The following is an 11,874-nucleotide window of genomic DNA, read 5'->3' on the forward strand; positions in this document are numbered from 1 at the left end:
ATATATAATTAATATATATATATAATAATATATATATAATAATAATAATATATAATATATAAATATATATTATATATATATAATATATATAATTATATATATATATATATATATATATATATATAATAAAAAATACATTTATTGTATTGTTAAAACTTGAATTAACTTATGTAATAACTCCTTTTGTTCAATATTTAAATAAGGCCACAATTCACTTTCTAGTTCTAGTAATGCTTGATAATCATGTGATTGACATGATAATACTAATGATTGTAGTAATAGTAATTCATCTTCATTCATATTAAAATCTGAAATTTATTTTTTACAATTTTATAATTCTTTTTATTTAAATTACTGAAAAGAAAAATATAATACTTACCATTATCTGTAGTTTCTTCTACCCATGCATACTTTTCCAAAACTTGTGCTAAAGAAGGTGCCAATCTTTGTGGTGATGGTTGAAGTATAAGTAATAACAGTACTCTAGTTATTTCACATCTATATATTTAATTATTTAATTTATTAATTTTTTATGTATCAATAAAATTTTATATTTTTAATTATATTTAATACCTGTGTAATATAATATTATAGTTCCCTTTTGCACCAGCATTAATATAACTTTCAACAAATTCAACAAAATCATTTAAAATTTGTAAAGCAGATACATAATCACCTGGTGAAATATTATGTATTATGTAATACATATATATATATATAATACAATAATCAATCAACAATAATTATTTAAATAAATATTTACCTTGTTTAATATAATATGATGCTAATGTATTAATAGCTTTTATAGTTGGAAAAATGTCAATCGCTTTACATAATTGTTGTATACCAGCTGGAGTAGGACCTAAAGCTAATGCTAATTCTAATGCTAAACCAGCTGACATAGTATTGAATCCTGGTTGATTATAACAATGTGTTAAAGCTTGACCAAAACAATTTACTGCAGCCTAATATAAAAATTTATAAAATTTTAAAAATTATACATAATCATATTTTATATTGTAATAAAAGTATATTGTAATAAATATAATAAATATAAAAAGTTATAAATTACAAAAATAATAAACCTGTATATTTTCTTGTCCTATAGAAGAACATCCTATGTTTTTATCTTTTTTATCAGCCATAAGAAATTCTCGACCAGCTTTTATTAAAAAGTTTAATTCAGAAAAGGTATTTTCTAATGTTTCTTGACATCTAGCTGCAGCTAATAAACATAAACCTGCATATTGCCATAATTCTTTTTGTTCACATTCAATTGCCAATATTCCTAAAAAATAACATTATAATTTTTATAATATTAATAATATTATATCTTTTTTATCTTTTTAAGAATACATATCATATCATATGACATACCAAATTGATCACTTGCTTCAGCAACATTTGGTTTTCTTAAAAATCGTCTAAAATTAAATTTAAATAAGAATAAATTATATTATATTATGTATATTAATAATTTTATTATAAAAAAAGTGGATTATTTTATAAAAAAAAAAATATATAATAGAATACTCACTTCTTTAGTTTGTTCGATATGTTATGATACTTTGTTAAAAAGTCTAATGAATCTCCCATCTTTTTAATTTGAATATGTCGTTTTTTTATTAATTAATTTTTTTAGTATCGCATTTTTTTTCTAAAGATATTTTTGTAATTGGTTATACCATTATTGCTTCTACACATTGTCTTTTTAATGTATTATAGTAAATATAATTATATAATAATATAATGCTATATTAAGCAATTGAATTAATTCTATTTTATTCATTTTACTTAATATTATTTTTTCGTTTTCCAAATTTAATAATAATAGACATTTAAATTATATAAATTCTAAAATATATTAATTTTGTTATTTTAATTTATTCTTAATTTTTCTATATATTTATATATATATTATATAAATTGATTAATGTATTATATACCGAACATCTTTTAACTTTTGATATCAGTAGTACCAATGTCTGGATACAAGATAGGTGTAAGTGCATTGAGTCTATAAATTTTTAAACATATTAATGTTATTTAGTTTCTTTTTATACAAATTAATAATTTATATTATGACAATATTTATATTAAAAAAATTTACAGTTTAAATTAAATTTCGTGTATTGTACTAATATAATTAAATAATAATTATCTACATTTTTCGTGATAATATAAAAGACAATAAGATTAATATATCATATAATTATAATTATTAATTTATAAAAATATAAATATTAATTGGTATGTATAAACTATAATTACATTTAAAATATATATTATTAAATAATTATTTAATAATAATGTTTCAGGAATAATTAATTATTTGTTTCTAAAATTGTGATATTATAACGTAAACAAACGTATACAATACATAACTATATACAAATATATATATAAGAAGTTTAGAGAATATCTTCAAGAATGTGCAAAATTATATTTTCAAGTAATAAATTGTGTCGTGCAACAGTATTATAATTGAAGTCTTTGTATTTGTAAAATTGATTAACTCATATTTTCTCTTAAAAAACGTTAACAAGACTAAAAATTTTTTTAAAGGATGCATAAAATTATTGAACTAATTTTGAACACTAGTTTATTGTTGATATTTTTACAAGTTATTTGGAGCATTTTCATATCTATTATTTATTATTTTTCAATACCATGGATTTTTTGGATTTCTCTCCTTGTCACATTTGGGCTAAAAATGGCCAGAATTCCACCACCAAAGGAAAGCATTGTGCAAGAAGTGCTTGGTGTAGATCCTTTGTTACTGAAAAATAATACCATGAACAAAGATCATGGTAATGGAGAACAATATTGCATGCGAGTGGTGGCTCATCGTGGTGGAGGATATGATTTTCCTGAGAACAGCTTAACAGCTTTTCGTAATGTAAAATCTTATATATTATAATGGTTTTTTTTAGTTAGCAATTATTCCAGAAAAAATAAATCAATTTGTTTTTTTTTATCTATCTAAATTGGAATTTTAGATAGATATTTTATAACAAAAAAAATTATATATTATTTTATAATGTAAATATGAATATTAATAGTAATTACTAACAAAAAAATTTATAACTTTAAAAAGAACAATATATTTTTATTTCATTTAAATTATAAATAAAATAAAATCTATTGTAAAATATTTTATAGTGCAAAGATAAAGGATGTACTGCAATTGAATTTGATGTATGGCTTACAAAAGATAATGTACCTATAATATTTCATGATTCAACAATTGACAGAGTTACTGGAAAACATGGAATTATTAAGAAAATGACATGGGATGAGTTAAAAGACTTAGATATTTCTTATAATCATCCACTTAAGTAAATAGATCATTATAGATATATTTTTTATAATGAAATATTGTAAAATAATATTTTTGTTCAATCTTTTTACATATTTTTTAGAGATAAATTTGATAAAAATTTCATTGAAAAAATTCCATTACTTCATGAAGGTATAGAAATGTGTTTATTAAATGAACAAAGAATAATTTTTGATCTAAAAGCATTTGATCTAAACATGGAAATTGTGCATATAATTGTAGAAATGTATAACAAATATCCTAAATTATTTGAAAGAGCAGTTGTATCCAGTTTTAATCCTTTGGTTGTATATATGGTAAAATAAAGATAATTATGATTGTAAGATTATTGATAAGATTAATATTTAATATATTAAATTCTATTATTATATTTTATGTTAATATAGATTAGAAGAAAAGAACCTCGAATTGTAGGAGGTCTTGCATGGAGACCTTATTATTATTCAAGAATATCTTATTCAGGTGTAGAGGGTCCAGGTCCAGCAAGATATCATAACAATTTATTTCAACATCTGATGTATTGTTTAATAGATTTTGTTTATGAATGGATGTTTTCCCGTTTTATGTATTATATTGTGGGTGTGTCTACTGTGTTGTTGCATAAAGATATAATAAATCAGTATGTACATATAAATATCTTATATATCTCATAATATTAAATAATTTTATACAATAGTTATTGTAAAAAATATTATATCTTTTATATATATTATTTTAGACGTGTTATACATGATTGGACTAATCGTGACGTTCGTGTAATCGCATGGACAGTAAACTTACCATCAGAGAAATCACATTTCGCACGATTATTTAAACTTACTTATTTAACGGATACATTTGTTGGTTGAAAAAGACATATAATATAATACTACATATATGTTCTATGTTTTAAAAATGAACATATTTTATACTATATTTATACTATATAATAAATGATGATCTAGTCCATTCATTGAAATGATGAATCATATGTATCTTTTTAACAAAAATTCAATGCTTAATTAATAAATGCTTTAATTAATAAATAAAAATAAAACAACATATTAATCTTATATATATTTAAAATATATTAATTCATTTCCTTTCCTTTTTATTTAAAAAAGAAAAAATAAAATTTAAACAGTTTATCATAATATTTTAATAATTAAATAATAAAAAAATTAAATTAACATTTATATTTCTATAAATATATATAAAAAATTACTTCAATATTACTATAATTGAACATTATTTTTTTTATTTATTTTATAAATTATATATATAATTTATTAAAATTCATATCAATTTGAAGATTATGTAAGGCTCTTGAATATTTTCAATAATTTTGTTAGCCTTAAAAATTAAAAAAAAAATTTTTCAAAAATTGGAAGAATTATATTTATCAAAAATTACATAATAAATGTCATATAATCATAATTTTTAAAATGAAAACTTTTTGAAGATTTTGATTATTTTTATTTTTTTATAGTCTTTGAAATTTCAATTAAATGATTATATAGAAAAATAAAAATAATCATTTATTATTTTACTAATAATAAGAATAGCATTTAAAAAAATAAAAATGATTTACTTACTAACATGATTAATTGACAATATTCTTAAACTCTAACTATTTTTTCATATCATTTTATATCTAAGATTTTTTTATATCATTTATATCATTATATGTAAAAATATTGAAAATAATTAAAATTATATTATCATTTCAAGAGTTCAAATTATATGGACGGAAATATTTATTTTGTAAATATTTAGATAGAATTACAAAATATTAATTATGATTAATAATTATACAATAGTAGTAAGCTTATTCTTGCGAGATTCCATACCTTGAATAAGTCCTGTTAATAAATCTTCCATTTCTGTAGTAGCTCGCTTTAATTTGCAATTGTCATTAACAACATAAGAATCTAAAGCAATAATTTATGTAAAAATAATTATATAAAAAAATACCATGTATAGTTTAAAATATAATAATTTACCATCTAATAAACGATCATCTGTAACCATATTTTGTAATCTATCTAGTATGTCATTTAGATCACCTTGAATATTTTGTAAGCTACTATGTTGTGAATGTTTATCAGGTCTTTGTAAAGATGATGGTGTATTATCTCTGTGAATATTTATGAGAGAATCAGATATAGGTAATGATTCTTTTTCAGTATTAGTCATAGCTTTTATTGAATATTTTTCTTCTTTGCAATTTGAATTGTTAGAACTTAACCATTGAGAAAAACCGCTATCAGATGGATTTATATCTGATCTTTTTGTACCTAAAATTTAGAAATTAAAAAATATGTGAACTTTATTCATTCAACTTTATTCATATATAATCTATTAAATTGATGTTTTAAAGATATATTTTTCAAAATAATAAAAAATCAACATATAACATACCTCCTATCCATGTACTTAATTCTATTTTAGTAGGTTCTAGTATATTATTAAATTTTATACTTGTAGATGCTTCTCTAGAATCAATAACATCATAATTTTGTTCACTAATACAATTTCTAGTTAATGGATTAAAATTATTTGTTTGTATATCTGTATCATTCACATTTGAAATATGTTCTATATTTTCTTGTTGAATAATTGGACTTAATTCAAAATTTATAGGTAAGGATGTTAATCGTGATGAAAGAGAAGGAACCATTGGTGTACTTTGCATATAATTAATTACTTGAGGCATACTAATTCTATCGGTAAATAAACATTTCTAAAAAAAAATAAAAAATATTTCGTCATTTTATTAGATATCTAAAATGATATTAATTATAAAATGATAATATACTTTTAATAATTTTAGACGTTGTAATTGCGATTCAATTGTAACTCTATGACGCTGAAGTCTTTCTGCCTTAGTACCCTGTATATCAAGCAATTCAACTTGTAATTGTTTATTTTCTTCTTCCAAATGAGTAATTATACTTTGTAGTTCTTTTTGTGGATCATTTAAAACTCGTCTTTTAATTGTACTTCTTACTGATTCACAATCGGTATATTTTATTTCAGTACTACAACAGATATTTGAAAAAAAAATAGAAATTGGAAAATAAATTCGTATATTACATTATTTTAAACTTGTATATATAACAACCTTATATGTGGAATTTGATCATCAATATTTAATCCAATAGATCTACCAGGACATAATCTCAATTTATTCCTAATTAATTCAATAATTAATTTTGTTACTTCTCGATTTGAAGTCTGGAAAAATATTACAGCAAATAGTATTATATAGTATTTATATAAAAAAAAAAAAAAAAGAAAAAATTAAGCACATTAATATACCTTGGTACAAAATTCACGAACAGGATGTTTTAATTTATGTTTTCCTGATATTTTACCATATAAGAAACAATGCTGACATTGATGATATGTTGCACATTTTAGACATGAATATCGTAGTCCATGAATTGGTGTTGTTTTACAAAATGAACATCTAATATTATGTACAACTAGATAAAAGAATATATAATATTTATTATTTTTACTTCAATTTCTTAAAATATATTATTATTATATATATAAAATAAATAACATTAAATGTTTTAGAATATAAAATATATATACTATGTTCTGCAGACTTCATACGATTAAATGTTGTTATCCAAATCAATAAAGGAGGTTCTTGCATAATCCATGTTGCAAACTCTGATTCAGTAACTCCAAGACATCCTTGAGACTATGATAAAATATTATAAGTATTATAAGTTATATACAATTCATATGTTTATATAATATTATATAATTTTACTTTTGAAAAACACTTATCAATATGCGATTGAATATTTTGTGGGCCATATGCTGCACTTTCTCCAAGCATTTCCGTTATTTTACAAATATTTGTTAATAATGTATGTAAACTAACTTTGGATAAGCATGCATTATGATCAGCTAATTGTTGATAAAGATATCCATACTTTTCTTGTAATCTTCCAGAACTAATTAGTATTAAAGCAACTTTTATAGAAAATACAGAAACTGTTCTAGTACATTGTCTATAATATTTGGAATATTTATAATAACAAAATATTATTTATTATTTAAATTCTAATTTAAACAGTAAAACATATATATATACATATATATATAATGTGACATACTTATCAAATATAGTTAAAATATAATTTAAAGCTAATTTTGATGCAAGATCAATATCAAAATTAGTATTAGTTTCTTTGCATGCTGCAAAATAAATATCAGAAAGAACATCTTCAATTTCACTTGAATCTAAATTAACACAATTCTCTGTAATTGAAAGTCTATGACGTTCAAAAATTCCAGCAATTAATTCTAGTTGAACATATTGCACTATAAAAAATATATATTATTATTATTATTAATTGTTTATAAGTATAAAATTATTAGTAATAATAAAATAAAATAAAAATATATTAAACTTACTATTAAGTTCTTTATGTAAAATTTGCATTTTTGCAGCTGTTCTATAAGATGTATAACAAATATCATTACATTGTTCAATATATTTTATAATATTTTGCATTTTTAAATATTAAATATTTTAAAACACACTATCTATATGTGAAGAAAAAAATTATTATTAATAATATGTTATAAAATATTATTTTTTACATAATAAAATATATAATTAATATTTCATAATTTCTTACGTTTTTATAATAATTATAAATAATGACAAAAATCAATTTAATTTAAAGAAATTTTAATTGTATAATATTATAATTCTTTATATTTATAAAAATATAAAAATTTTATTTTTATAATTATTTAGCATTAGAATATAATAGTTTCCAAGTTATATATTTAAATATTTTTCTTATGAAAATATTAGCTCATAAAATCTGAAAAAATTTTTCATTATTTAAAATTTTTATAATTATATTTTTTTATAATTATAAATTTTGAATAAAAAATTACAAGTTATAATTTTTAATATCATAATATATTTACAATTACTATATAAAAAAATATAATAAATTATAATAAACTATATGACAGAATATAAATTATTTTAGAAGATATTTTTCTTTTGTATATCTTATGTCTTTCTTTTATAATTTATAACTTAATATATTTATTAAAAGTATGGATACTTTACATTATATTTGGTTGTATTATATCATACATAAATTTTTATTATTATGTATTATTTAATTATTAAAAATATAATCATTACTTTTTATCATTATTCACGATTTTACAATTTAAATAATGGTACATGTAAACAAAATACATTTTTTTATACATTAATCATAGATAATAAAGACAATAGAGAGTATAGTTCTAATTTACTTAAAACGTGATGATTTAAAATAATAAAAAATTATTAGAAAATATATTATTAAATAACAAATATTTGATAATATTATATACATATAATATTATATAACGAGATATATATGTATTAAAGTAAATTTTTTATTTTTTATATTATTATATAATTTGAAATATATAATTTGAAATACGCCTTAATATATGTAAATAGTAACATGCAACGTAATTTAATCTATAGTTTAAAAAAATATGATATATATTTCTTATATATTTGTTAATCTTTAAAATAAAGTAAATATAAAGAAATAAAATTTTACTATGCATGAATATAATGAAGAAGGACAATTTAGTGACACTGATGAAACTGAGACAAAGTATATATATATATATATATAAAATATGTATATATATATAAATGTATACATATATATTTTATAAAATGTATACGTATATATTTATAATATAATTAAATTATTAATTATATCTTCTTTAATGATTTATACAAATTCTAATGATATTACTATGATATTACTTATAGATTAAAAATGTGTGAAGGACAACCATCATTTCATTGTGAACTATCCAAAAATATTCATAAATTATATATTTCAAATAATGAAAAAGAGGAAGATGATGACAATGATAATTTAGATAATGACGATTTTAGTTGGAATGAAGATCTTATTCAAAATCGAACTGCTTCAAAAAATATTGTCAAAAATATTCAAACACAAAATATTAATGCACAAAATATATCTGATAAAATTACTAATTATCAGCCATTAGATAAATTATTTCGTCGTTATGCTAATAAAATTAATATTGAAAAATATGAAGGTCCCATTTTACCAGGACATGCAGCAAATCTTCTTATTGAAAATGATAAGCGTGTAGAAAAAGATAGATTTAGAACAAAAGACAAACATGATCGTGCAACTGTTGAACAAGTTTTAGATCCTCGTACAAGAATGATACTATTTAAACTTTTAAATCAGGGTATAATTGCAGAAATTAATGGATGTATTTCAACTGGAAAAGAAGCTAATGTTTATCATGCAATATCAAAAACAGGAATAGAATTTGCAATAAAAATATATAAAACATCAATTTTACATTTTAAGGATAGAGATAAATATGTCACTGGAGAATTTCGTTTTCGTCATGGATATTGTCGTCATAATCCACGAAAGATGGTACGAACATGGGCAGAGAAAGAATTTAGAAATTTAATACGTCTTCAACAAGGAGATGTAAATGCTCCAAAACCAATTTTACTACGTAGTCATGTACTATTAATGGATTTCATAGGTACTAATGGTTGGCCATCATCAAAATTAAAAGATGTTGTTTTAACTGCTTCTAAACCAAGAAAATTATATAGAGAATGTATTGAAATAATGTGGAAACTATATAATAAATGTAAACTTGTTCATGCTGATTTAAGTGAATATAATATGTTATATCATAATGGATCTATTATAATAATAGATGTATCACAAGCAGTTGAACATGATCATCCTATGGCACTTGAATTTCTTAGAAAAGATTGTACAAATATAACTGGTAATTAATGATAAAAATTTTTTATGATAATATTATTAAATGTTTCAAAAATTTTAGAATTAATAAACAATATGATTTAATTTTTTTTGTAGAATTTTTTAAGAAAAATGAAGTAGCTGTGATGACTGTTAAGGCATTATTTAATTTTATAACAGATCCAACAATAACTGAAGAAAATATGGATAAGTATTTAGATACAATATCAGAACAAATGACACAGCAATGTGATCAATGTATTGATCCTGAACAGCAAATAGAAGAACAAGTATTTAAGCAAGTTTATATTCCACAAAACTTAAGTCAGGTAATGTAAAAGTATACATATAAATATATATATCGCTATAAATATATAATTGTATATATCATTAAATATTGTATATATATAATATATACAATATATTATATATATATTTAAAGTTTATATTATTTATGTTTAAAATTTTTATTATTTACTTAAATTAACAGATATTGAGAGACTCATTCAATTTAGAATGCTTGCTGAAATATTATATCTGAGTATTCAAAAATTTGAATTATTTATTATAATAATAATTTATAATTCAAATTTAATTTCAAAATTTAAATACTTGGATATTTTTAAGTATTCTAATAAAAGTTATCTATTCATAATATCGAAAAAAATTCAAATTATAATAAATATAAATTATATTAAATAAATATCTGAATATTCAAGAGTATAATAAGAGTTCTAATCAAATTTCATAAGTACACTTTTAATAAAATGTTTAGGTGATTGATATTGAGCGTGATATTAAACTTGCAAAAACAGGAAAAGGAGATTTGATATATAAAACTCTTGTTGGTTTAAAATCAGATTTATCTAAACCTATTGATACTCCTGAAATTCTTAATGAAAGATCTAAAAAAATAAATAATATAGAAGAAAAAGATAATTTATCTGAGAAAAGTAATAATTCTGAAGATAGTGAAGAAGAAGATATACAAAATGAATCAAAGTTTGTTAATTCAGCTCGACCTCGACATGAGAGTCCAGATAGTAAAAAGGTAAGATAATATAATTGCTTATATAATATACTTATATATATATATATAAAACATATATTTAAATATATATTTAATTATAGGCACGAAAAAAAGCAGTGAAAGAACAACAGGCTGAAAAAAGAAAAACTAAAATAAAAAAGCATATTAAAAAAAGGAAAGAAAAAGTACTAAAGAAGAAATAATTTAAGTATTATTAGAAAATATTTTCAAAAATTTGAAATACAATAAAATTATATATAATTAATTTGATGTTTTATATTTTAATTATAAAAAATTTTAAAAAATAGAAATATGTTTGTCTTACAATTTTTAATAAAATTAAGAATATTCTATTCTTGTATTTTATTATATATTAAATAAAATATGTATATAATATAAATAATTTAAAAAATTTATTTTAATTTTTTTTTTTGTTTTCAAGAATCTTCAACATCTATTTTGTTTATAATTATAATAGAATTTTTTATATTTATAAATGACTAAATGGATAGATAATTAAATTTATATTATTTTTTATATTATAATATTAATAAAATATGTTATTCATTTTGATTTATCATATCAGTTAATGCTAAAATAATAAAAGAATATGAACAATTTCTTCTCATAGACAAAATATGAAATAGGCTATTTAAAATAATTATATAATATTAATGACTAAGATCTAATTAATATAG

At 19.7% G+C, this 11,874-nt stretch overlaps 4 protein-coding genes across 6 annotated transcripts; 2 read left to right on the forward strand and 2 right to left on the reverse strand.

Moving 5' to 3' along the window:
- Nucleotides 1-138: 138 nt before the first annotated feature.
- Nucleotides 139-1,817, reverse strand: LOC122712016 (40-kDa huntingtin-associated protein-like). The gene is made up of 7 exons (XM_043931293.1): nucleotides 1,538-1,817; nucleotides 1,378-1,424; nucleotides 1,086-1,288; nucleotides 764-965; nucleotides 574-676; nucleotides 380-498; nucleotides 139-308 (listed from the first exon to the last, which is right to left on the reverse strand). Exons 1-7 carry the CDS (start codon nucleotides 1,594-1,596, stop codon nucleotides 139-141), a joined length of 903 nt encoding a protein of 300 aa, XP_043787228.1. The 5' UTR covers nucleotides 1,597-1,817.
- Nucleotides 1,818-2,458: 641 nt separating this feature from the next.
- On the forward strand, nucleotides 2,459-4,380 carry LOC122712014 (glycerophosphodiester phosphodiesterase 1). The gene is made up of 5 exons (XM_043931287.1): nucleotides 2,459-2,899; nucleotides 3,163-3,338; nucleotides 3,423-3,636; nucleotides 3,727-3,959; nucleotides 4,059-4,380. Exons 1-5 carry the CDS (start codon nucleotides 2,567-2,569, stop codon nucleotides 4,186-4,188), a joined length of 1,086 nt encoding a protein of 361 aa, XP_043787222.1. The 5' UTR covers nucleotides 2,459-2,566; the 3' UTR covers nucleotides 4,189-4,380.
- Nucleotides 4,381-5,016: 636 nt separating this feature from the next.
- LOC122711996 (dystrotelin-like) lies at nucleotides 5,017-7,888 on the reverse strand. 2 transcript variants are annotated; one of them, XM_043931255.1, is made up of 10 exons: nucleotides 7,757-7,888; nucleotides 7,456-7,663; nucleotides 7,107-7,350; nucleotides 6,923-7,034; nucleotides 6,641-6,807; nucleotides 6,444-6,556; nucleotides 6,138-6,360; nucleotides 5,741-6,062; nucleotides 5,386-5,616; nucleotides 5,017-5,250 (listed from the first exon to the last, which is right to left on the reverse strand). In XM_043931255.1, exons 1-10 carry the CDS (start codon nucleotides 7,854-7,856, stop codon nucleotides 5,129-5,131), a joined length of 1,842 nt encoding a protein of 613 aa, XP_043787190.1. In that variant the 5' UTR covers nucleotides 7,857-7,888; the 3' UTR covers nucleotides 5,017-5,128. The 2 variants fall into 2 exon arrangements, with proteins under 2 accessions (XP_043787190.1, XP_043787189.1); XM_043931254.1 differs by having other exon boundaries at nucleotides 5,323-5,616.
- A 948-nt stretch (nucleotides 7,889-8,836) lies between these two features.
- Nucleotides 8,837-11,379, forward strand: LOC122711997 (serine/threonine-protein kinase RIO1). 2 transcript variants are annotated; one of them, XM_043931257.1, is made up of 5 exons: nucleotides 8,837-8,982; nucleotides 9,147-10,171; nucleotides 10,264-10,475; nucleotides 10,922-11,197; nucleotides 11,278-11,379. In XM_043931257.1, exons 1-5 carry the CDS (start codon nucleotides 8,927-8,929, stop codon nucleotides 11,377-11,379), a joined length of 1,671 nt encoding a protein of 556 aa, XP_043787192.1. In that variant the 5' UTR covers nucleotides 8,837-8,926. The 2 variants fall into 2 exon arrangements, with proteins under 2 accessions (XP_043787192.1, XP_043787193.1); XM_043931258.1 differs by having other exon boundaries at nucleotides 8,917-9,049.
- Nucleotides 11,380-11,874: the final 495 nt, after the last annotated feature.

The sequence above is a fragment of the Apis laboriosa genome, unplaced genomic scaffold (genome assembly GCF_014066325.1).
Source record: "Apis laboriosa isolate Shangri-la unplaced genomic scaffold, ASM1406632v1 scaffold18_cov149, whole genome shotgun sequence".
NCBI classification, from domain to species: domain Eukaryota; kingdom Metazoa; phylum Arthropoda; class Insecta; order Hymenoptera; family Apidae; genus Apis; species Apis laboriosa.